General features: G+C 39.8%; 1 protein-coding gene across 3 annotated transcripts; it reads left to right on the top strand.

Annotated features, from left to right (window-relative positions):
• Positions 1-841: 841 nt before the first annotated feature.
• LOC308096354 (beta-1,3-galactosyltransferase 2-like) lies at positions 842-27,469 on the top strand. 3 transcript variants are annotated; one of them, XM_080443775.1, is made up of 2 exons: positions 842-976; positions 1,716-4,211. In XM_080443775.1, exons 1-2 carry the CDS (start codon positions 930-932, stop codon positions 2,725-2,727), a joined length of 1,059 nt encoding a protein of 352 aa, XP_080299901.1. In that variant the 5' UTR covers positions 842-929; the 3' UTR covers positions 2,728-4,211. The 3 variants fall into 3 exon arrangements, with proteins under 3 accessions (XP_080299901.1, XP_080299899.1, XP_080299900.1); XM_080443773.1 differs by lacking the exon at positions 1,716-4,211 and adding an exon at positions 24,433-27,469 and having other exon boundaries at positions 859-976; XM_080443774.1 differs by lacking the exons at positions 842-976; positions 1,716-4,211 and adding exons at positions 21,336-21,485; positions 24,433-27,469.
• Positions 27,470-27,630: the final 161 nt, after the last annotated feature.

Here is a 27,630-nt window from a genome sequence, read left to right as displayed (position 1 = left end):
CTATATTTCTCTTTTTACTAAATACTTGTTGATAGTTTTCTTGACGACTATTTTCTCATAATCCTTGGAGTGTGTATTTAAAGATGTGATTAAATGTGTTTTTGACCTTTTTTCGTCCCGTGGGGGAACTCCTCCTCTGCCCCCTCCGCCTCCTCCAGCTTAAAAACAACAAAAAAATGGAAGACATTCCACAAATGCTTGTTTAAACAGTGATGTTTGTAAGTGGCTCTAAAAAAATCCACAGAGGCATACCTTTTTTCGTTCCAGCTATCAAGACCTGTGGAAGGACATTCCATACATTTTCTTATATTTTTTATTATCTTTCTTCATCTCGTGGGGGAATGCGGAGGGGGGAGCACTTAGGGGTTAAGTGTCTTGTTCAGGGACACTTCGAACCTTAGGCTTCCCAGGCGGGCTCTCTAACCATTCAACTATGGCCGCCCAACCTGGTACGAGGAATGACCAATAGACTCTGGACAGCTGACCTCGAGGGTCCTGCTGGGCACATGATATTGTTGTAGCAGGTCATTGATTGATTGATTGGTTGAACATTTTATTAGGCAAAAATGTAAAAAAGCACAGTTACATTTAAAATACTTTGTCTAAAAGGTCTGTTCAAAAAGTCCTTGCGGTCTTGTTTCCAATGAGGTCCTTGATATTCAAATCATAGTCATATATAGTGGCACCACAGTTCAAATATCAATACAAAAATACAGAAAAAGATAGCACTATGTACTAATGTACGCATGAGTCCGTGGATGGGGGATTAGGGGCAGGTGCATTCTTCAGCCACACCCCTCATGACAATCTTGTCCAGGGAAGGAACATACCTGTATTGAGCCTTAAGCCAAGGGAACACATACAACACTTTGACTAACGATTGATGCCCTCATACAGGCCTAGCGTCTGCTGGGGGCAGGAAGAATAGTATGGAGGAGGAAGGGAATGGTTCTGGTGGTGGGACGGAACAGAAAAGGTGAGGATTTTGACTTGCTTCACAGGCGTATATCTGTATAATGTAATGATGTTGAAAACAAACTGCTAGTCGTAGATTAGATTAACCAGAAGTTAGAATTGCCTATCTTGTCATATGTGATCTTGCTGTTGCAAAAAGTACTGGGACACTAACATAATTAAACTCTAGAATCCAGGGGCACAGCAAAATATTGAAATTGTGATTGGCCTGGACCGCTGGCGTAGCGGTCAGCGCACCTTGGCTCATTGTAGCCTGACAGCGTGTCGTGCAATGCGCCCACTGAGCCATAGTCGTCTATTAGACCTCCGTCTAAAACTGGGTTATAATTGGTCTAACAGTGAAAGTTTTTTAGCGGTCTAGGCTTAGCCTAGACGTTGATTAACTGTTTTTTAAGCGTCTATAATCATATATCATTTCAACGTCTATAATATAGACGGTCTATAAATAGACGCTTAAAAAACAGCTAATCAACGTCTAGGCTAAGCCTAGACCGCTAAAAAACTTTCACTGTTAGACCAATTATAACCCCGTTTTAGCCTAGCCCTTAGACGTATTTTAGACGTCTAATAGCCCGAAAAATGCTCAGTGGGTTATTTCTAACTTTAGAGATGTATACCTGGCCACAAATCCATATGAGCATTATTCCCCTCAGATGGTACCAACCAACCCTATACTGGCTCACAGACTATGTTCGTTATAATGCCGTTAATGCCATTTTCCCCCTTGTTTTGTCATACAGTCATGTTGTGGAGTCCCTATACCGCCAGAGAAAATCTTCAATTCGTACTGGATTCAAACTCCTGCTCCTACTTGGGGTGTTTTCCCTGCTGTTGCTCTATTACGCTCGAAACAACAACTCTATGGACTGGTGGGAGAGCTTTCCTAATGGTACATATCCACCATTTCAGTACCACTTAGCCTATGCACCTAACTACCATTACATCATGGATGATACAACGGCCTGTAAGACCGAGACCCCTTTCCTGGTTCTGATGGTTCCGGTTGCACCTGCTGAAGTGGCAGCTCGGAATGCCATACGGAGGACATGGGGTAATGAGTCCCGGGTTCATGGTGAGCTAGTTAAGACTCTTTTCATGCTTGGTCTACCAGGGGGAGCAAATGCCGAGCTGTGGCAGGAGGAAGTCAGACAGGAGAACCTGCAGTACCATGACCTGATCCAGAGTGACTTCATGGACACTTATCTCAATTTAACCATCAAGACTATGGTGATCATGGACTGGCTAGCCACACACTGCTCCAAGGCACAATATGCTATGAAGATAGATTCAGACATGTTCCTGAACATTGACAATCTAGTGAGCATGTTGCAATTGCCTGATATCCCCAAGCAGAACTACCTGACAGGGATGTTGATGTGGAACAGACCGGTCGTCCGCTCAAGGGACTCCGAGTACTCCAAGTGGTACGTCTCTAAAGAGATGTACCCAGCGGACACCTATCCAACCTACACGCTGGGCATGGGCTATGTGTTCTCCAATGACCTCCCTGCGAAATATGTGGAGATCTCAAAGGAAATCAAGCCCTTTAATATAGAGGATGCCTATATTGGCACGTGCATGAAAAAGCTGGGACTTTCACCGAGCTCGCCTCCAAATCCCTCCCAGTTTAAGGCTTATAACACAGCATACAATCGTTGTGAATACTCTCAAATCATTACCTATATTCTTGGCTCCCCACAGCAGCTGTTGAACTACTGGACAGATTTGAAGAAACCTGGACCACCTTGTTAAGACAACATTCACCCACAGTCCATGTATCCATTCATGGGTGAGAGATGTATGACCCTATTACTGTGACAGATTGTACATGATTTATCAAAGTACTTGGAGTCCAGTCTATGACTTCAGCACTATGATTTCATAATGATATATGGGCCAGGGACACAGACACACACACGCACGCACGCACGCACGCACGCACGCTCGCTCGCTCGCTCACTCACTCACTCAAATGCATTGAGATTTCATTCTCATGAATTCCTTTTCATCCTTTTATAGAATAAAGATATAGTTCCTACATTATGCTAACACGGTCAGTCCAAGCGCAGATTTGAAGTCTTCTATTTTTATATTATATATTTTATATTTCTATATTCTTACTTCGGCTTATAGTCGGCAGATGAGAGGAAGGAACAGGGTCATTTTAGTTCACATTGATTTCTTACTTAACTGCACAGGTCGCTACGAGTTGTAGGGCAAAGGGCTGGTTTCAGAGAACATAGGTTTGACTAGTTCAACTACATTCATATTTGTATGGGGGATGGGGATGCATGCAGGTGCATTCTTCAGCCACACACCTCATGACAATGACTGAACTTTACCCCTCTTTGTGTATCTGTCACTCTCTCTCTCTCTCTCTCTCTCTCTCTCTCTCTCTCTCTCTCTCTCTCTCTCTCTCTCTCTCTCTCCTTCCTTCCCATAGCTTTGTCTGTACCCACCCATTCTTGTTCAGGGAGGGAACATTACCTGTATTGAGCCTTAAGCCAAGGTAACACATTTGTATTGTAGCCTATAGTGATTATTTATTTTGCGTGTGCCATTTTTTGTGTAGTTAACAACTGAAACTACAAAGAATGTGTTGCCATGAAAGGACTGTTTGTTTGTTTTTATTTATTTCATCATTGCTTCTCTAATGAACTCCCTCTAACCAGCCCTGGTTAGAGGGATCGTTGTGGGACCGCTGTGGGATCTTTGTTTACAACTATTATTTATTTATTATTTGTATCTCAGGGGTATTCCGTGAAGCTGTATTGCTAGCTCAAAACATTTGGCTCTAATTCTTTATGTTTTGAATCTGAATTTGATTATTGGTATTTATTAACAAATGTTCAGGGAAGTTTTTGCAAACTATTTTAAAAGTGACCTGGCTAATGAAGGAATCCTGCTCGCAATACCCCACCTGGACTCTACATTCTGGAAGGCAGGTGTCTGACTGATGCACATTGTATACTAAACCAAAGCTGATATTCGTTGCACTTTTCCATGAGATGGGATTTCCATGAGATGTGGGATTTTATTTTTATGTATGACCTGTGAACAAGTGAGAACCTTTTGCAATAAATTCAATTGAATGGCATTTGACTATATTGTATTATACTTTGTTGTAATTCTGTATCACGTGTCGTGTACAGTGTGTCAATTTGATCTTTATTTATTCTCGTTCCAACACAGTATATAATCATTGTGAATTGTGAACCCTTTGCTAGTGATTCTAAGCTTCCAGCTAGCTCAGTTCACTTGCGGCTAACGTATTCTGTGCTAAAACATAACATAACTGTGACTCACTCTCTATACTTATATACTGTAGACATTTTAGTGAAACACATTCTGTTTCTGAGTAAACTCATGCATCCTGAGTGACTCATGTATCCTGTCAATATATTTTCATTCATAGATTCTGTCACGTGGTGTAACTATATTTGCTTTCTCCCTACCCTGAAATGGTTGTCTTTTAATTAGGGAGTAATGTGTCACTGCCATAACTGGCTCACCTGCTTTTACATTGAAATGACAATGTTTTACAATCTACACAAGTTATCTGACTGAACTTAAAACAACTTTGGTAAAGTGCACTTTACCAAACACTGGACATTGTGAAGTGTAAACAGCGTATTTGGCCTATAGCAGCGGTTCTCAAAGTGTTCCTTGAGGGGGTTCCAACTGGATCCTTCCAGGTTTGTAACTCCGACGGAGGTCCTTGAAATAAAAAGGTTTGAGAACCACTGGCCTATAAGGCTACTGCCACCTGAGAGACCTGTTGGTCAGGTGCATGGTGCATGGCGCTACAAAGCTACAAAGTGTCATAAAAAAGCCCAACTGAAACAGCCTACAGCAAAACTTCCATTTGTTAGCAGAAGATAGTTCTTAAACATTTTCCTAGAAGCCACAGAGTATCCTATAGAGAAGTATCAGCTTTACAGTCACAGTAAAGAGACTATATATCAGGCTTTAGAGAGGTATATAAGACAGAGAATACCATACTTTTAAGAGGTGGTTCAAATAAGTATTTAGGGTTTAAGTGGTCAATGAGTGCATGATTAACATTCTTGCATCACTATACTCAAACAAGTGTATCATGGTTCCAAGCCAAGGGCAAACATGAGGAAGTGCAGCAAACCTGTTTAACCAGTTCATAAAGCTGTTTACCCCAGGAGACTCCAGCTGAAATACTGAGAACGTGTCAGAATCCTTCCGTGTCCAAACAGGACACGGAACAGTATAACAGTAAACAGGATTTTGTCAAAGGTTGTGTCTAACAATATCTAAATGTCTCAATATAAGAGCAGGGAGACCAAATACAACAACCTCAGTTATAGGCCTATTGTATCGAAGGCTACTCTACATTACAGATGGGACAAAATAACATTTTATTCGACTAAAACAATCATAATGGAGCTTTAACTAACACAAAGTAAAGAGGGAATGCATATGGGTGTGTTATAGGGAGGTCTAAGGAGAAGCTAAATTGCATGTAGCCTACTTAAATGGCAAGGATTTTGGATTATACACATGCATGGCTGAGGCAATGATAAATCCCCCAAACCTCACAGCTCTCTGAAGCCTGGTTTCTATTTACTGCTCAGTGCTCTGATCCGGACAGCGTTTTCCTAGTGATGTGCCGTAACAGACCTGTCACTCTTTGTTCAATAAAACCCTAAAGTCCAGTTTATAGACGACAATACAGAGAACATAATCAACCAGTTAAAAGGGCAATTTATTGATTACATGGGAAGTTCCCTCTATTGAAATGTGAATTACAAGAACAGCAGATTCAATGATAAAACAATATACGACCTGATATATTACGAAGGCAATTCGCTCCACATCTAGGTCTGCATGCAAACAAGCGTTCGGTTGAGCGCCTGGAGAATTCTGACGTTCTTATCTTTAGCATTCAGTATATCAAAAACAGTGGATGGCACGTTCGGCCTTCTAATTGGAGCACAGCTTCTGTGCTCCACACTCTAGAACGTAAAGGTTGACGGCCCAAGGTTTCAAAATGGACCATCACTAGGGAGTTGAAGGCAAGGGGGCGGGTGGGGCTGGGATTCTAGTGCTGAGATGCTCTCAGCAGGAGGAGCGATGTTCTCACTAAATAAGTGTAGAGGAATATCTTGTGGAGTTTCAGCTACTCTGAATCCCAGAAACATATAGCTCATAAGGGCGCGCTCCCACCAAGAGTTGGCTGGCCGCTGTTTGCAGAATCTGCCAATGCATTGTCAATGCAAATGCGTTGATTCACGCAAGAGCAGATTTTTCCGCCTCTCGCGCAGACCTTGCGTTTATCTGCTCTCCGCGACTAAGCATAAAACTGCTGGAGGCAGGCGCAGATTTTCTCCCTCTGTCCAATCGGGTGAGTCGAAGGCGGACCGTCTCAAGACTCAGGAAGCAACATGGTGCTCAAGGCAGCAGGCACAGGCGGTCTACGCTACGGGGAGGCTCCTAAAAGTGAGTGACAGGCGCGACACTCCCGTTTTTTAGAATCCGCTGGCTGCAAAAAACTGTGGCCGCGCACAACCTGCGTTTAACAGCGGCCAGCCAACTCTTGGTGGGAGCGCGCCCTTAGGATTGATTTGTAATGCAAGGAATTTGTAATCTGTAAGGAAATTTAAATATGGCAACTCATTTAGATGTAGGCCTGGCCTAGGTAGCTTTTTGGTTTCCCAAGGACTAGCCGTTTCACTCATGATACAATTTCTCTTTCATAACAGATACACGTGCCAGATAATCCCCTACAACAAAACACCAAGAGAGTAAAAAAATATGTATTTGTACTTAGGCTGTCGTGAACGTTATAATATTTAGAGAAATTTCAAGTTTTAAATACAAAAGTAGTAGTAGTAGTTGTGAAGTGATTGAATTAGCAAACTGGAAATTTAGACTGAAGTCAGGGGTCATCACCATGGCAGCTTGTGATGGACATTTTCATTAATATTTCATTTTTGCCACGGACATGCAAAATAATCATCTTACCAAAAACACAGTGGCCTAGCCCTAAATGTATACTAATGGACTCCTAATGTGTCATAGGGTCTATTCCAATGTGCTGCACATTTTAAAACAGTAGTATGTCTGCATTAACTACTGAGCCACTTAACCACCCAAAAAATGTATCCTAATTATTTTGGATAATAATAATTGAGTCTCATCAGTACAGACAGTGCTTCAACCTCAAAAGGCCCACTTAGCTGCAAAGGTGAGTGGGTGCTTATTATACATCATATGGCTAATATAGAGATTGCTGGCTTTTCAAAAGACAGTGTTACTTGAGGACAGAAGGAGATCAAGTTCTACAAGCTAAACCATTTGGTTTGGTTTGGCAAGGTACCGTAGCATTCCATTAAGGTGATCAGGTATTCTCTGTTGATGAGAAAGTCCAAAGGCATGCACATGTAACAATGAAAAAAGACACACCCTACAAGCTACACTTGATTTGTTTTTGATTTATTAGATTTGTAAATGCTTCTCATGGAAACGTCAAGGATAAAATGCCAATGGAACACTGGAACACTGGAACAAGGAACAAGGAACAAGGAACAAGGACATCTGAGAGACAAAAAAGATATGTACATGATCAGTGATTAATGAAGGGCATGCCATGATTTTAAATGCAGTGTCACAATAGTTTAATGTGAAGGCACCTAACTTTGATCAGACGTGAGTTAACTTTTAGGTTGGAGGAGGTCCTAGGCTGTGGATGGAGGATTTCCATGAATTATGATTGTGGAGTATTATTATAGTTGTCAATTATTGAAATCCCAAACATGGAATATACTTGGACTACTGCCCAGGACTGAATGTTTCCTTTACCCTCATCTTGCGCAAATGCACACAACTGTTTCGTCAGGTTTTATTGTCTCCGCCAGGCCGAAAGGCCGAAATTTATATAGTCATTAAACAATACAGATTTTTCATATTCCATCCTGATTGGCTAAAAATGTCTTCCAAAGTTTTCAGGAGTGCTCCGTTTTGAACAAAATGCCTCAAATCATGAACACGGCATGCAATCTCCGTAAAATTGCACGCACATTCCCATTAGGCGGAGGAAGAAATGCCATTTGAAAATTTTCAAATCGTGTTTTTACCTATAACTGCACCGATCTGTGTAAAACTTTGTATGCTCACTCCCTAGAGGTCAAGGAAAAACCTTTGCCCTGCATTTTTCACATCTGCCTTTTATAGCGCCACCAGGAGGCCGACTTATGTAAAAAAAAATATATATATATACTACTCCTTCCCATTTTATTCAAATTTCACACAAATCGGTACACATGATCTCTATAGTCATGTGATCAAGACGAATTTTTCATATTCCATCCTGATTGGCTAAGATTGACATCTAAAGTTTGCATTAGGGACCAGTCGAAATTTACAGAAGGGGGTCCCTGGAGGAAAATGGGGGATTTTAGTCCATGGGAGGGTAAGCTAATTTGACTTTGAATCAAAGGGAGGGTCATGCAATTTTGAATTGATAAAATAGTCCGTTTTTTATATACCTTTTTAGTACAGCAGAACAGTGGTCAGTGGTGGACAGTAACGGAGTAAATGTACTTGAGTACTGTACTTGAGTACAGATTCTGAGGATCTGTACTTTACTTGAGTATTAGATTTTTTTGATACGTATTACTCTTACTTGAGTACATTTCCAAGACAAATATTTTACTTTTACTCAAGTATATTTCTAGGAAGACTATAAAGTACTGAGTACAAGCCATCAACGCACAGCAAGTGAACGACCCAGTCAAATCTATTCAGCGTCTTAACGATGGTGGTTGAACAATTAAGCAAAACTTCAACAGGCATTAGGCATATTGGAGAGATGTATTATCCCAATTTCCAACACAGAGATATCCTCTTTCAAGTGTGTTTTTGTTGCTCATAGAATTACATACACCAGGTAGGTTACAATGACCAATTTATAACTGGATATTCGTAATCATTTGAAGTAATTCTGTGCATGTGATTAATTTGGACCTATATGGACAGCTACCACAAGTTTCCTAGGGCGTTGTGGGCATCACTTCCTGTCGATTTGATCAAATGAAATCCAATGAAATCCAATGATATCCAGAGGTGGACAGTAACAGAGTAAATGTACTTGAGTACTTTACTTGAGTACAGCTTCTGAGGATTTGTACTTTACTTGAGTATTACATTTTTTTGATACTTAATACTCTTACTTGAGTACATTTCCAAGACAAATATTTTACTTTTACTCGAGTACTAGGAAGGCTGTAAAGTACTGAGTACTTTTAAGCCCACTCCACATCCACACCAATGATTCGCTATGCAACTCCTTAGAACATGCAACTACTTGCAACTACTTGCAACCATTATCCCCAATGACAGTTGCAAGGAGTTGCATTGGTAAAGCAAAGATTTTTTACTCTTACTTGAGAAACATTTTGACTGAGCTACTTTTAATTGTAGTGGAGTAAATTTGACCAAGAGTATCTGTACTCTTACTCAAGTACTGGGGCCGAGTACTTTGTCCACCTCTGATGATATCCAATGAAATCGACAGGAAGTGATGCCCACAACGTCCTAGGAAACTTGTGGATAGATGCCAGCCTAGATCCATAAGTAAAACCAGAATCATCAGGCCATAATTGCAGGGCTGCCAACATTGGACTGTCAGAATCCAGGAGCCACACGCCCATAACTTCCTGGAAACTTCCAGAGACAATAAATCCCATACAATTTGGACCCAAGGAATAAAGTGGTTATTATTAAGATTCAAGCACATCTTGACTCTATATTAGGCTACAGGACAAAAACAGTGACATGTTTTATTCAGAGAAGCGAAGTACACCATTTTTTCACCAGAGCCAGTTGATGTGAGCCATCCGGCTTTTAAAAGTAAAGTTGGCAGAGAATCATTTACTTACTGTACATAGGAGCCACACAGTGGAATGACCTCGAAAACAGTGTCAAACTGACAACCAATCTGAGGACTTTTAAGCAGAAAACTAAATCATGTCTATTAGAAAAGGTTCCCCTATAGAGGGTCTTTAGACTAGGAAAGATAAGGTAGCACTTGTTTGTATATGTGTACTGTGTATGTTACTTGTGTTCTTGTATTGTTTGTATGCATGTACTGTGTATGTCTAATGTTTTTGTTTTGTTGCGTAACATGTAATGTGTACTGTGGCTGTACTGTGTATGTTACTTGTGTCTTTGTAGTGTGACGTTAGTTACATGTTTTGTACTGTAATGTATTTTAACGTATTGACTGTTAATTGTAAGAGGACCTCAACGGAAATAAGTCTCAGGACTTTCTTGTGTAATCCTCGAACTGCGGTGACCATGTGGTTTTGGCTTTTCAAATAAATCAAATCAAATCAAATAAAAAAAAGCACCAAAAAACTGAGCTGAAAATGTTCATATCATATATTTCTGTTTTTACTAAATAGTTCTTACCAACTGCATTTTCTTAATCCTTGACGTGTGTATTTAAGATTCTGCCATGTACCAGACTGAAATAATGTCCCACAGGGTTAAAATTTAAGCCTATTTTACACCCAAAAAGGCAAATATCTGGAAGTATACAACATACAAACAAACAAACACATATTCAATTTGGACTCGAGGAACGTATTAAAATTGGTATCATTAAGCATATCTTGACTCTATTTTAGTGCAAAAAAACAAAAAACTGAGCCAACAATGTTCAGATTACATCTATATTTCTCTTTTTACTAAATACTTGTTGATAGTTTTCTTGACGACTATTTTCTCATAATCCTTGGAGTGTGTATTTTAAGATGTGTTTAAATGTGTTTTTGACCTTTTTTCGTCCCGCGGGGGAACTCCTCCTCTGCCCCCTCAGCCTCCTCCAGCTTAAAAACAACAAAAAAACTAAAAATGGAAGACATTCCACAAATGCTTGTTTAAACAGTGATGTTTGTAAGTGGCTCTAAAAAAATCCACAAAGGCTTACCGTTTTTCGTTCCAGCTATCAAGACCTGTGGAAGGACATTCCATACATTTTCTTATCTTTTTTATTATCTTTCTTCATCTCGTGGGTGAATGCGGAGGGGGGAGCACTTAGGGGTTAAGTGTCTTGTTCAGGGACACTTCGAACCTTAGGCTTCCCAGGTGGGCTCTCTAACCATTCAACTATGGCCGCCCAACCTGGTACGAGGAATGACCAATAGACTCTGGACAGCTGACCTTAGGGTCCTGCTGGGCACATGATATTGTTGTAGCAGGTCATTGATTGATTGATTGGTTGAATATTTTATTAGGTAAAAATGTAAAAAAGAACAGTTACATTTAAAATACATTGTCTAAAAGGTCTGTTCAAAAAGTCCTTGCGGTCTTGTTTCCAATGAGGTCATTGGTATTCAATTCATAGTCATATATAGTGGCACAACAGTTCAAATATCAATACAAAAATACAGAAAAAGATAGCACTATGTGCAAAAGCAGGGAAAAAATAAAAATAAAGCTATATGTACAAAGAAAGGGGGGGGGGTCGTCTGTCTAACGGGAAAAATAGTATACCTCCTTTTTTGGCCTCCTGAAAGGTGAGTTTTCAGGGCTGTTTTGAATGAGCCCAGCGAACTGCACTTTTTGAGGGATGGGGTTACACTATTCCAAACCTGGGTGGCAGTGCTGTAGAAGGAGAATTTGCCCATGTTTGTTTTATGGGTGGGTGGTACCAGATCGTTGTTAACGCTCCCTCTAGTTTTGTGACTGTGGGTGTCGCTAACTTTTTGGAGGTATTTACTCAGATATGCAGGGATAGGGGGCATATCGGGCAAATTTGCTTTACCATTTTGAAGACCAACCCCATATTTTTTTGTCTAACCCTGTCTTCTACTCTGAGCCAGCCTAGGCTGGAAAAATGGGTGGGAGAAAGGTGGGTCATGGGCCCCAGTCCGAGGAGTAGCCGAATCAGTTTGTTTTGGGAGGTTTGAAGCTGTAGCTTAGTCTTCAGACAGTGACATCGAGATGTTATGGAGTACCAAGAGGTGCACACAAGATCAGGGCCCCTGAAAGGGTCCTGAGGGCCTCCTTGCTGATAAAAGAGGAAACTCTGCCCATAAATCTGGTTCTCTGGTTAACTCTTTTGATCACCTTTGTAGCCATGCTTTCACCTATCAGGTATTTGTCAAGAATACAGCCCAAATGAAGGGTCCTGGACAATTGGACATCACTATATGCTTCAAAATGAGGCTCTACTGGCAGTGGTGGACCAAAGTACTAAAGCCCAGTACTTGAGTCAAAGTATAAATACTCCTGGTGAAACATTACTCAACCACAAATGAAAGTATTCAAAAGTACATTTTCTTTTTAATATCAAAGCATGCTGTATTTAAATGTAGACACTTTACAAGAATTTCCTTTTTTCCCCAGAAATGTAAATACAATATAAATAATAGTGAAGATAGCAGCTCTACAAGCTCACTGTGATGCATTGTGAGCTTGTAGAGCTTCTATTTTCATTTTTTGTAAATAGGGCTTAAGTGTCAAAATGTCCGGGAGCAAGACACTTAATCCCTAAACTGCTCCCCCCTCCGAGCTCCTCTGTGGGCAGCACCCCCTCCACAGGTCTTGAGAGCTGCGGCCTCTGTGGACATTTTTAAGAACCACTTGTGGAATGTCTTAGATTTTTTGTGTGTGTTTTTGTTGTTTTTAATCATTTGAATGTTTCATGCTGTGTTTTTATTTCTGTTGTATAGCACTTGATATAGCACTGTGAGTTATCTCTGTGAGAACTAAGTGTTATACAAATAAAATGTACATACTTACTTCACCACACTACAAGTTAATAAGAGTTGTTAAACATGTTTCACTATGGCAGGTCATGTCATTTATTAATGAGGTAATCAAACGTGCACTGCACTGGCTATGACGACATTAGAGACTATGGATGATGATGGTGCTGTTGATCCCCAAATGGAAGGAAAGTTTTAAAGGGCAAGACCCCTTTGGTAGAGGTTTGGGTTGTGTAGTTACCTTGCCATGATGTAACTCCAAAGGTAGACAAGAAATCAAACATAATTGCTCCTCCTCATTGACTTACATTGCACAATGAAACAGCTCTCAAAGTCACTCTTTTAGCACATAAACTTATACAAACAAAGCTGATTCAGACAATATAGAACATCACCAAAACCATTACTGTTTTTTTTTTTAAATAAAAATGACAACTTCCTGTTCATTTTACTTTTATTTGAAGATCTGGATCCAGATCCGCGGATCCAGTCTGGGTTTTCTTCCTAATAAAAATAGCGAAATCAACAGGAAGTTTTATAAAAAAAACAAACAGTACTGGGTTTGGTGATGCTCTATATTGTCTGAATCAACTTTGTTTATGTTCGTTTACATGCTAAAAGAGTGACTTTGAGAGCTGTTTCAATGTATAATGTAAGTCAACGAGGAGCATATTTAGAATGATCAATGACTGACGCACACAAGTATTTAGTAAATTGACAAATATAGATGTAATCTGAACATTCTTAGCTCAGTTTCTTTCACTTTTTGCCCTAAAATAGTGTCAAGATATGCTTGAATCTTAATAATACCAATTTTAAATATAGCTGCAAGCAGCAATACTACGGGGCCAGTGAATGCAGAAAGAAAGAAAGAAGCAATGATAAGTAATATGCACAATAAGCCATAGAAACATAGAAGACTGATCTACAAGCTCACAAAACGTTGCTATCTGAAAAGTTTTGAGATTGTAGATCGGCTATTTTCACAATGAAGTATGTCATACATTGAAAAAACATACTCTTAAATAAGCATTTCATGTTATCTTTAACAATTGCACATGTATTCATTGATACAGTCATGTTGTTTGCAATGCACTTTAAATGAAGTCTGCATGAAGTGAGCCTTGAACCGGCAAGAGAGAAGCCATTGGACCGACAGACCTGAACTGATCAAAAAGGAGCTCACACAAATGATACAGTTTCACGCAAATAGCAGAAAAATCCTGGGTTTAAGTGTTTTTCAAACTGCTCAAAATTGCGGAAAATCTAAGGGCGGAGCTTACTGGTCAAAGTGATACATGTGTTCCTCATGAGTCAAGGCACAAGTGTAAGCAAGTTTCACGACTTTCGGCCAAACGAGGCATGACTTATGCCTGTTAATTTTCAAAAAATTGCTATAGCGCCCCACTTTGGCCAATTGGTTTCAGTGATATTTGGAATGACCCTCTACATTTCTGCAAAGTTTCAAAGAAATGTGAGTCTGCATGTATGTGTTAGGGGCAGATGAATAATTTTCATAAAACTGCAATAGTTAAAATCTATCTCCTCCTGTGATTTTTGAGTAATCTGCACGAAACCTTTAACACATGAACTTTGGACCTCTGCCGACAAAACGTTAGTGGCGGATTTTCCATAAGTGAAAGAATGAAGCTTTTAAGAGCCAATGACTGTTTTTCATATAATTCAAAATGGTGGGAGATCTAAAGGTCAGAGGACAAAAGTCAGAGTGTGAAAGTTGTTCAGCATGAGGAGACGCATATGTGTATACAAGTTTCATGGCTGTAGGTCAAACAGGGCATGAGTTCTACCTGTTCAAAGTTGGCATTTTCAATTGAGTGCTATAGCGCCACCCTTTGACGAATGAGTGTGAGAATTATTTCTTGGATCGTTTTTCATGACCATCTACCATATGGCCGAGTTTCGTAAAAAGCGTATGCACGGTTAAGCCAGAACTGGCGAAAACGTCAGAAGAAGAAGAAAAAACAGAATAATGCCAATAACAAATAGGCCGTGTGGTGACCCACCAAAAAGTGCCTAGAAAATGATTTTCGTTCCCACGTCTTGGATCTACTTTTTCAATGCATTTTTGCATAGACAATACCCTTGTGTACTTTGGGTTAAAAGGTTTCCGCACAATATCCTGCAGTATTTTTTCACAAGCCAGAAATGTATATAAAAGTGAATAATCAAAAAACGAAAATCTTGTGCTACTGTTTTTGCTTGTAAAATGTGTTATATTGAATTTGGCAACAAAATCTTTTTCAAATGTCATAAATACATATACTTAACATAGGGTGACCATATTCTGAATTCCCAAAAAGAGGACACCGAACGAATGCACGCGCACAATTCTTTTTGCGGTTTTCCCCCGGATTTGTAACTTTTTTTTTTGGTACCTTAATTCGGTTAATTCGGTTAATTCTGGGCCTCTTTGAGGTACTGAAAAATATTGCTTTATAAATAATATATTTATTTATTTAAAGCATGTCTCCTCTGTTTGTTTCAGATAACAAAATAATCACAGCTTAATAATTCAGCTTTTTAACAAAATAAAATAACATCTCAATCTCAACAAGTCTTATCTTAGAACAAGTGAGGTACCCCATTATTCAAAATAACCTCTCTCTCATGTCTATAATGTAAAAATGTAAAAAATGCCTCAAAACCTGTTAATTAAACAAAAGAAAATAGAGAAGTAGCCTGTTCTTCAATGTTATAGCTCATTCTTCAAAATAATGTCTCCTATGGCTAATGTAAAAAATATAAATAATGCCTCAACATTTAAACAAAAAGAAAAGAGAGGTAGATAACAAAATAATCACTCTCATACAAATATGCTCTATAATATTTCATGTTAAGTTTTGCAAACAGTACACTCTGCTTCACATTTGTCACGACCCGTACGAAAACACGGGTACTTTTTGCGCATTTCATCTGTGAAGTTGCATTTGCGTTTCGGCATTTTCTCCGCCTCTGTCTGTGTAACTTTTCTCAGTCAGGGAGCAATGAATGACAGGCAGCGCTGAGCGCGATGTATGCTGTTCAGTGTGTGTCTGTGTGAGTGTGTGGCACTGTGTGTGTGTGTGTGTGTGTTTGGTCACGTGTGCCTCCAGCCTGTCAGCAGCTGTGTTGCCAAGTCTCGTGAGAGAAATAAGGAAACATTCCTCCAAAACAAGCCAGAAAAAGAAGCAAATCTTTGTTTTTGAAGTTGCGGTAAATATTCGGACATGGCAACACTAACAATGTGAACAACTCGTTCGCAATTTACAAAAGCGGGGTTACGGAAGTACCATAGTTAGCGCTTTCATTGTAAAAAAAATTAAATAATCCCAAAACACCGGACATTTGAAGGATTTTATAAACCCCGCCCGGACAGGCCGGACAGCACCCCAAAAGAGGACATGTCCGGGTAAAAGAGGACGTATGGTCACCCTACTTAACATCTGAAACAAGTATTGGTGCCTTAGTATACTCATATTTGAATTTAGATCATGAAATGTAGCAAATTTGTTAAAGAAAACACTTCTACGGAAGTGATTGGCACCCAGCACAATGAAACATACACATAGTACATTTAGCTAAAAGCTTATGTTTCATACATTTAAAAAATCACAAAAAAAAAAGCAGCACACCTTGGCCCAAAATGGCTGAAAATCAATCAAAAATGCTACAGTACCACGCCCCCCTAGATTGGAATAATGACAAAAACAGTGTGTCACAGCATGTGTCATTTGTACATCAACCCCCCACCCACCCCCCAGATCAGGCCTTCTGTGTCACTCACAGGTATGAACAGAGAAATGTTGGTGTGACATTGTCAGACAGTGCAACAGCAGCAAAATAGTATACAAATATGACAAAATATGAAAGTGCAGACTGCATCTCCTGTGGATGACACTGATCACACCATTGATGGATTCTGGGTCACCAACTTCAGACTCAATGAGTATGTCTTGCAGCCCTGCATCACCAAACCTTTTTCCTAAAATACCTAGGAAGGACGTCCATGCATGAAACTCTATGTCCGTGGCACTTTTTTCTTTTTCTTTTTTTTCTATAATTTTTTTTTTGAGAGAAAGTGTTTCAAAGTGTCCAATAATAACAATAACAACTCAATTATAATAACACTCAACAAGCATAATCCATGGAAACCCTTGATCCACAGCCTCACCATGAGACCTCCTCCTCAACTCTCATCAAAGTTAGGCACCATTGAATCAAACTATTGTGACATTGCATTCCTTTAGTTTAGATCATGCCGTGCCCTTCATGAATTACTCTATAATTATCTGTTTTGACACTCAAGTCTTTTTCCTTTGTCCCATCGGCATGCTTTAATGGAAACCACACCTATTGAAGCTACGTAGACGAACAAAAAACTAGTTTAGCTGGAACTTCCTGTCTCCTCCAGTAACACTGTCCTCTGATGACCTTGGTCATAAAGGCTTCCTCTAGGCTAGAGTCAAAGGTGCAGGCTATCTCTAATACAGACACCTCATCAACCACAACAACATCTGGTGTATTAGCTGTCAAAGATGTAAAGATGTCTGAGTTATCACTGAGATCAAACATGTTTATACATTCTGACTGTAGATGCATGACATTTTTACAGGTTTGTTTTGCCATAATTATAAAAGACATGTGGTGTTTATGTATGTACCATAGTGTCCATGAGAAGGTAAATAGATGTTATGACTTATGTGTGAATTCCATGCTGCAAAACTAGCAGCATGGAATTCACACATAAGTGTCAATATCCTTGATCTGAACAAAATAACCAACACCTTTAGTCTTCTTAACAAAAGGAGTGAATGCCTCCCAGCCTTGGGCTCAATTATATATATATATATATATATATATATATAAATGTTTTTGCATTTTCTCAATGGGGAAAATGAATTCACTAATAAATGAATATCAACTAAATTATACAACTTCTCTCTCTTAGCAAAATACACGCACACGATTCCCGATGAAGCCGGTCATTTTGACATATGGCACAAGTGTGTGGCGCAAAAACTGTGGGAGGAGTAGCGGGACAAAATAGTCTGGTTGCCCTGTTAGGGCAACCACACTAAATATTACTACGCCTAGTAAGAAATAGTACCGACTTCAAACACTGATTATAAAAATACTGCAGGAAAGCAGATGGAGAACTTTTTGTTTCTTACTACCAATAGATCTTTTTTAAGAAGCAGAGATTATTTAGATCCACCTGATGGGAACGAAACTGAACGAAAAGGGCCTTGACCAAACGGAGCCTTGCTCTGCAGAGCTTGGCCCCAGTGGCGTGCACAGACATTTTGAGGGGCAGGTGCTCAAGTAAAAAAAAAAGGGCACCTTGCGCGGCGCGCGGAACCGCCAGCTGCCCTAGTAGTGTGAGAAGAAAATTGCAATGCACATTTTGGGGAATTGTTAATATATTAGAAGTTTTTAATCCAGAATTGATCGATGTCACCATGGGCTACATATTGTAAAAAAAAATAAAAAAAAATAAAACTTTTTTTTCTTCTTTTTTTTTCTTCAAAAGGGCACTTCTGGTCAAGAGGGCAAAGGGCAGGTGCTCTAGCACCACCTAGAGTCTATCTGTGCACGTCCCTGCTTGGCCCCGTAATGAATTCCTTGAGTATGCAAATTGTGTTAATTTGTATGTTGTATACTTCCAAATATTTGCTATGTTTCCCTTTTTGGGTTTAGGTAGGATAAGTGTTAACATAGGGTTAAAAAAATGAACCAGTGGGACATTATATTATTTCAGTCTGGCACATCATGGCAGAATCTTAAAAAACACACTTCAAGGATTAAGAAAATGCAGTTAGATAAGAGAAAGTATTTAGTAAAAACTGAAATATGTGTGATCATTTCGGCTCAGCTTTTTAGGTGCTGTTTTTGTCCTGTAGCCTAATAAGAGTCAAGATGTCCTTGAATCTTAATAATAACCACTTTAATTAATTCCTTGGGTTTTATTTGTCTCTGGTTGTGTCCTTCAAAAGTTGTGGTCTTTTCTATTTCTTCCATTTTCAGGTTTGCGTTCAGGATATGTGTAATAAAAGGGTTATCATTATTTATATTACATTATTATAGTATTATTTCACCCTGATACCTGGCAGAACATTTTGCACGCACATTCCCATTAGGCCGAGGAAGAAACGCCATTTGAAAATTTTCAAATCAGCCTCATGGTGGCGCTATAACAGGCCGATTCGTGTTTTTACCTATAACTGAACCAATCTGTGTAAAACTTTGTATGCTCACTCCCTAGAGGTCAAGGAAAAACCTTTGCCCTGCATTTTTCACATCTGCCTTTTATAGCGCCCAAAAAACTAGGCCCACTCCTTCCCATTTTATTCAAATTTCACACAAATCGGTACACATGATCTCTATAGTCATGTGATCAAGACGGATCTGTTTAATTTTTCATATTCCATCCTGATTGGCTAAGATTGACATCTAAAGTTTGCATAGTGGTTTGTTTTTGAACAAAATTCCGCAAATCCTGAATGCACTGTCCGATTGCGATCAAACTTTGCACGCACATTCACACTATGTTGAGGAACAAATGCCACCCTTTTCACATTGGCCTGTTATAGCGCAGGTCTAATTTAGCAAAACAAATGTTTTTAACAAAATGCCTCTGTCGAGCATTCGAGCTGTGGTGCACAGTGTCCATGCATAATGGAGAATAAGCAAAGTAACTCTTTTAGTATCTTTAGCCTGCTGGCATATTTATTAGTAGTAGCGCATACAAACGCTCAGCTGTGTTTACACTTTTCCCTCTGGAATGATCTGGCGCGCTCACTGAGAACGTGATGACGTCACATCCTGAGTGTACCGTAAGCCATGTACAAGTTGTGCAACACAATACAATAGGCTACCATAATAGACAGAGTTAAGGCCTTTGCAGACAGGGTGCGATTTTCCGCACGAAAAAAACGGACAATATCATTTTTTTAATACACACATGGTTCTCAATGACCTCATGCAGGTCACCAGAGAATTCGACCCAGGACGATTCGACCCGCTTTCGACCCGCTTGGACCTGACATTTCGACCCGGACCGCGAGAGAGAGAGACAGAGAGAGACAGAGAGAGAGAGAGAGAGAGAGAGAGAGAGAGAGAGAGAGAGAGAGAGAGAGAGAGAGAGAGAGACAGAGACATAATAATAATAATATGTACATTGATTTTTTTTCCCGCCGATAAAGTATAGTTTTGGACCATGACGGAGGCGCGCCGAATCAGCAGACCTTGAGGCCAAGGAGTCGTGCCCGAGCGCCTCCAGGTGACCTCACCGTCACCTTGTACCTTCAGGACCTCACCACCGTCACCTTGTACTCTACTACCCTCTAGGGGTTACACAGATAATTCGACCCGGTCAATTTGGGTCGAGCTGACTCAAATTCGCGGCTGGGCGAATTGTCCTGGGTCGAAATCTCTGGTGACCCTCATGCACACCCTGTGCGGCGATGCGATGCGGCGATGCGATGCGGCGATGCGATGCGGCAATGCGTTTTTTTTTCAATCGAACCCAGTTCGATTCGTGCGATTCGCATGCGGTAAAAACTGATTGACCAATCGCACCCTGTGTGCAAAGGCCTTAAGGGCGCCATCAAATAACAACCACACACACACACACACACATGCACGCACGGTTTCTGAAACTTTCCGTATAGGGCATAGCAGTGGCGGCCATTTTCTGGTTCCACTTCAAAATACTCAATGCATTTTTCCCATTGACATTTCCAAAAATATTTATATCAATTAACGTAAGCCTAGAATCAAGCCATCCAGGGTCCTGGTGAATCAGGACCATAAATTTTTTTTTCTGAGATTTTATTGTATTTTATATTTAATTATATGATATACTATATTTAATAAATACCCTTAGTTTTGCCGTTTTCAAAAAGGTTTTTTCACAGAATCAAACGTTTTATGGTCATGATTCACCAGGACCCTGGATGGCTTGATTCTAGCCTTAAATTAATTGATATAAATATTTTTGGAAATGTCAATGGGAAAAATGCATTGAGTATTTTGAAGTGGAACCAGAAAATGGCCGCCACTGCTATGCCCTATTCCGAACCGGCAAAGCGAATTGAGCCCAGTAGCAGTGTTGCCATGTCGGCTTATTATAAGCTACTTTGGATTTCGTTTTCTGTAAAGTTGCTTGTACAAATTGGTAGTTGCGGGTTGTGGTTTGTTGGGCTTGTTTCTGAAGTGAAATTGCTTATTTAGGCTTGTTTTGATTATTATTTAAACCGGTGGTTCTCAAATATTTTCATGAAAATGTTTTGCGCCACAGGGAGCATTTGTGTTGATGTTTCAAAACACATTCCAAATATTCGACATTTCATTGCAAGAGTTTATGAAAATGTCCGATCTACAAGCTCACAACCCCGTCGCATCGTGACGCGTTGTTAGCTTGTAGATCGGCTATTTTCAAATAGCCGATGGTTTAAAGTGCCCATATCACCTGGTAGGGCTTGTTTTCCTAGACATGGTTGCTTATTCCTCTCACAAAATCTGGCAACACTGATCCCAGTGGAAAAAAGGAGTGCTCAACCTGTGGGCGGGGCCTATGATTACAGGTGGCCGAGGGCAGTGTAGACGAGTGTGTAGACAATAGCTGTTCAGCGTGAAGGCTGTGTGTAGTGTTACTAGCTAAGCTAATGGCTATGCATTGTATTTCAATCTGGACAGACAGTGAATAAATAAATGAGGTCATTTTTAAACAGCGTGAACAAAACAGCATCACAAAGTGATCCACAGGTAAGCAGAAAGGTTTCAGACCCATGATTTCCTTGGTCATAATCTCTTCTCTGTTCTGGTGGCAGGAGCAGTGGTGGTAAAAGTACTCACATTGTTTACTTACGTAAAAGTATCAATACTGCAATGTAGAAATACGCTGTTTCAAGTAAAAGTAGCTCTGTTCAAAATGTACTTGAGTAAAAGTGCAAAAGTTCTGGCATCAAAATATATTTAAGTACTAAAAGTAAAATTACTCATAATGCTCAATGCCATTTCAGAAGTTTCCAAATGTATAAAATCCTTTGAAAATAGCCAAAGCATATTATAGGTCTGACTCTGAACTGGTTCATATATGTTTTACAAAGTAACTATTTACTAATGTTGTCAAATAATTGTAGTGGAGTAGAAGTAAAAGTACTGAAAATTGAAAATACTTGGGTAAAGTTAAAAAATACCTCAAAATTGTACGTAAGTACAGTACTTAGTAAATGTACTTAGTTACTTCACACCACTGATAGAGACAAACTCTCGCCTCAGCCTGCTTCTTCAGAAGCCCCGGTGCCGGTGCTCTTGTCTTGAGAGAACCATTGTATTGACAAACATACAGTATATATATGCACTACATAGGCCTATATATACATGTTATTTCTTTTCTGTGGCAGCATATTTTAGTCTTTATAGCTAACATGGAAAGCAGAAGCAGTGGATCACTCACATCATGTATGCCTAGAATTAAACTTAAAAAGCTAAAGCTGTAATATGCTAATAGAATGTTTGTGCAGGTCTCCTATCCCCCTAGCTCTTCAGTTAACAGAAAATACATTTTCAGGCATGAAATTGGTATCCTGACCTGAAGTGAAAATGTCTATTAACTAATGAGCTGGAGAGATGGGGATACCCCCTGTTACCGAACACTATAGCAATGATTACTATCAGAATATAGAGCCATTTAACACTTATAAAACATATCCAGCCTGATCGCCAGAGGATTTTGACATATCACATACAGCACCTTTAATATTTTAATAAGACAGAGTCATAGATATAATTAGGCTTAACTATACATAATTAAATAAACGTAATGTTTGTTCTCCCCCGGGCCCACTTTGCAAAGGGCCAAATTCTCTCCCATCCACACTACCCAAAAGGGCCCGGTTCTCTCCCATGCACACTACCCAAAAGGGCCCGGTTCTCTCCCATGCACACTTCCCAAATGTCCCAGTTTACTTGCATTCAATAAAAAACACCGGTTAACTTCACTGTAGAAGGTCTAACCTGGATAAAGACACTGGAGCACACAGATCTGCCTTTATACAGTACATTATTTAATCAATGGGCGCTATTTGTTTTGGACTCTGATGAAGCATTGAATCGTAGTCACGTGTGCAGTCATGTTTGTTGATTAAATAATCCAAAAGAAGATCTGTGTTCTCAGCTGTGCTGAGTGTTTTTATTAATAGCAAGATAATATTTAATAACAGAACATTCCTGAGCTCTGCTTCTGTTTGAATGTTATGCAAGCTTTGAGTTTCCAGTCACATTGTTTCCGTGTTAGCTAGGGCTGAATGATATTGGAAAAAAATTACATTGAAATATTGTCAATAGGTATTGCAATAAAATAAAGCAGAAGCTACATATTTTCTCCAGGCAGATCTGCATAATCTAAATTTCAGCAACTCTATTTGGAATCTTTGTTATTTATCAGATGAGATTAGCCATGAAATTGTGAACCATATGCTACGTTTCATTTAATTTCAAGGATTTTAAAATGTTTTAGTACAATGTGATGATGAGATTGTTTTACTCATTTTACTACAACTGCTGAACCATAATTGTTCAAGACTCACAACAGGCCATGAAACAGGAGCCCACCTTTTATAATCAGTCAAATGAAGCATTTTGTGTGCCTCTATATTAAAATGAATAAGAAAGGGTTTCAAATTGCTTCAAAAAACAGCCACACACAGTTTAAGCATAACAGATGCTTGTGATGGATTGAATTGGTTGGAACCTTGATCTGTAGGCTACATGAATTTGCAGGACAGTCATGAACTTGATTATGCATCACGGCATCATTGTGCGTTTCTAATGCTATAATTATATTGTTTGTATTGCAAAATTGTCTATTTAAACTGCATTATTGAAAAAGGAACATGAAAGTATCTAGAGTCTAGATACTTTCATCAGCCTCGGGTCTTAATGGGATAGTCTACTCTAGATTCTAGACTATCCCATTAAGACCTGAGGCTGATTTTACAAATGCCTTCGAAATCAGTGGCTCTCAAACTTTTTCGTGTCAAGGACATCCAAATGTATATATACCCCCCATCTGAAAATGTTTTGGGCCAGGGACCCCCCCCACAAGTGAAGATTTGTGTTAAAAAAAATCATAATTATAAAAAGAAAAATCAAACACTTTCAAGATTTTTCTAAAATGTTAAAAAATAGCTTATGTAAAAGCTTGCAGCGCGGAACAAAGTGGCGCGCTTTGAGCTTGTACATGACCTGCTATTTTTGACAACCTGTTCTAAACCACTGTTCTGCTGCGTTCACACGGGCAGATACAAAGATAGATACACAGATACAAAGCATATTTGTCGCTCTGTCGCTTTCTGTCTGTGTTGCTCAACACGGCCATTGACGTCATCAAGCGATGGCTCATCGGAGCTACTGTTGTAGTTTTGTATCTTTGTACCTGGAAGTTGAACCCAGATCAACTTCAATTTGTATCTTTGTATCTTTTGTAGCAGCTACAAACGTGGGATGTTGCTTTGTATCTTCATGTCGCTGGCTTCCATTGAAAATGAGTAGGTAGCATGTATCTTTGTATCTGCCCGTGTGAACGCAGCTAAGAGTTTTCTGGAAAACGTATGTTGCTATATACAGTATACAACTAAAAACTAAAATGACACAGATATGCTTTCCCGGTTTTAATGGGCTATGATGCTGTTTTTCTCGATCAATTCAGATTCCATGGACAAGTGGAGGAAACACCTGAGTTTTAAAAGACTCCTAGTTGCAGCAGTGGTCCTCCTCTTCCTCGTCTATGTCAACTTTAAGCTTAAATCAAAAGACACCAGGGTAGTAGGGCCCAAGGATGTCAACTTTAAGCTTGAATCAAAAGACACCAGGGTAGTAGGGCCCACGGATGTCAACTTTAAGCTTGAATCAAAAGACACCAGTGTAGTAGGGCCCAAGGATGTCAACTTTAAGCTTGAATCAGAAGACACCAGGGTAGGGCCCAAGGAACATGACATGTCCCCTGGCGGTCTCGGCACTCCTGGTCCGTATCACGTAGCCTATCCACGGGACTACAAATTCGTCATGGACGACACAGAGGTATGTAAGGCCGAGACCCCCTTTGTTATCCTGATGGTCCCGGTGGCGCCTAGTAACGCGGCAGCTCGGGACGCAGTCCGGAAGACGTGGGGCAAAGAGACAACGGTTGAAGGTAAGCTCGTTCGGACTCTCTTCCTGATTGGCCTCCCCAGTGGAGCAGGAGCACTGCAGCTGCAGGAGAACCTCAAGCGAGAGAGCCTCCTGCACCACGACCTGATCCAGAGTGACTTCCAGGACAGCTACCGCAACCTGACCATCAAGACCATGGTGATGCTGGAGTGGCTGACCGCACACTGTCCCAGTGCCGCCTTCGTCATGAAAATCGACTCGGACATGTTCCTTAATACCCGGAACTTGGTGAAGCTGCTGGTGGACCCCGGCACTCCCCGACAGAATTACATGACCGGTTTGGTGTGGTGGCACAGTCCTGTTCTGAGAGACCCCAACAATAAGTTCCACATGCCAAAAGATGTGGTCCCAGAGTCAGAGTATCCCCCGTATCCTCTGGGTATGAGCTATGTCATGTCTCTTGACCTCCCTGGAAAGATCCTGGGGGTCGCCCCTCAAATTAAGCCCATCTACATTGAAGATGCCTACCTTGGGATGTGCCTGAAAAGACTGGGGATCTCCCCCACGGACCCCCCTGATAAGTCTATGTTCATCGTCAACCCTTTCTTTGCTCTGACCCGCTGTGGTCTTTCAAAAGTGATTGCTGTCACAACAACAAGCATCCCACAAATGATGGATTATTGGGAGAAGAACATGGAGTCTGGTGCCCCCTGCTGACTAGAATTAGGCATACAGTCCCCTTATGGGAACTTTTAATTTGTTTAAAATATAATTTTAAGTTTTTGCCTGGGGTTTCGGTGTGTTCAGAGGTACATCAGCTCATTTAAATAAAAAAGTTATTTTGATGGAAACAGTGGCTGTTGTGACTGAACAAGGGAATGGCAACTACGAAGTTAAAGTATGGCCTTCTTTCAATCCAACCGACAATGATATCTCTAACTTCTAGGCTGTTATGTAAACACTGTTTTAGAGGCTAACAAAGCTCTTAATGGTGTAGCTCTTTATTTACACAGGACAGGGAGTGGGGTCAGAAATGCATTACTGTTTTAGAGCAGTGGTTCTCAAACCGTGTGCCGACTGAGGCATACACTCGTGTGCCATGAGACGAATCCAGATGATGTGGGATTTTGTGACAACACATTATTGTCATATACAATTATACAAAACGTTGTTAATTATCTTTTAATTTACTATATCATTACTTTGTGCACACAAATTCCAATACAGAGGAGAATTCCTGATGTGCTGTCAGGCTACATTGTAGCCTAGGTGCCCGGACTGCTACGCCAGTGGTCCGGGCCAATACAGAGGAGAATTCTAATATATATTTTTTACCTACTTTCAAGTTTCAACGTGGTGCTCCTATTTGGGCCATGCCATTATCAAACAAATTACAAATCTGGCTGTTAGACCATGCAGTAGTGAGCTGCGTAGAAAGTGTGTCTAGTACAGCAAAAGCTTCAACCCAATGTACAATTAAGATGAATACATTTAATCACACACAGTGGCAAACACTTAAAAACCACAGAGGAAGTCGATACACTGTGATACAAGACAATAATGAAGGTTTAATAATCAATTCTTAAACATTTATTTTAATAAATTATGTTAAAATGTAATTTATACAAACTGAATAAATGACAAAAACAAATGTGTTTTGAAGTAGGCAATTACAGGTTCAAGTAAATTTGAATGGCCTAAAATAACTACAAACCTTTCCATAATTAGCTTTGCTTTCATTTGAAATATTATTGTGTAAGAGACAGAGTAGATGATACTTCTTTTCTTTTCATTCTAACACAACGGGATAGTCCAACTCCAGATTATTTCCAGCAGTTGTTGATTTGGTCTTCTCTCCTCAAGAGGGCAATCTAACATCAGCTAAACAGCTAAACACTGCACTTACCACAATCTTTGGCTTTGGAGACTCAGATAAGGTCACAATTTGAGCTCACATGCTATACAGAAGCTTGGCCAGTTTGCCACATGCAAATTGCCAATCTTGTGCATCAATATATAGAAATTATAGATACATTTGCCTGTCCACAGGAATGTCTGTCTGATTTATGTTGTTACTTACATACTTTTACCTTTTAGAAATGATCAATATGCTTTTTAGCCACTTTAATTCCTATTTTGGGCATGTCATACTGTAAGCGGAAATTGTGTGCGTGTGTGCGCGTGCATATTGTATATAGTGAAGCACATTGAGGTTACCTAATAAAATTGACTTGACTTGCCTATGTGCATCAAGGTTCATTGATATCTAATCAATGTTTTATCCAGTATAGACCTGCTGTTGACTTGACTTTACATCCATTTCACGCATACTCATGGGGGTACTAAGCCCTGAAATTCTGCTTACTTTAAAACCCTTAACTTCTATGGCCTGCTATAGCATTGTTGGTGATGAGCTCCAAGTCTTTTTCTGAAACTTTATTTATTTCATATATTTTAATTTATATCATTTGTTGTATGACCCATGACCATGTCACTCAACTTTAGAATGCCATTCTAAACGTTAAAGAAACCAACTAGTGCCTCCACGTTTTACTGCTGCCATTGTAACCGTTTTGAAAAATCTTTATAAACTAAACTTTCATACAACAGATTCATGTCTCTGAATGTTACTTGACTATGCCTACTGAATGCTAATGTCTGACTGTCTTGTGCTTTTACGTACATTTGTCTTTGTTATACAGTATTCATTATACTTCTTGTGTGCACATGCATGCATGCATACATATGTACTACATAT

This window comes from Gymnoscopelus braueri (assembly GCF_963280865.1).
Source record: "Gymnoscopelus braueri genome assembly, chromosome: 2".
NCBI lineage: Eukaryota > Metazoa > Chordata > Actinopteri > Myctophiformes > Myctophidae > Gymnoscopelus > Gymnoscopelus braueri.
Note: the sequence above shows the minus strand (reverse complement) of the source record. Positions and strands in the feature narration are given on the sequence as shown.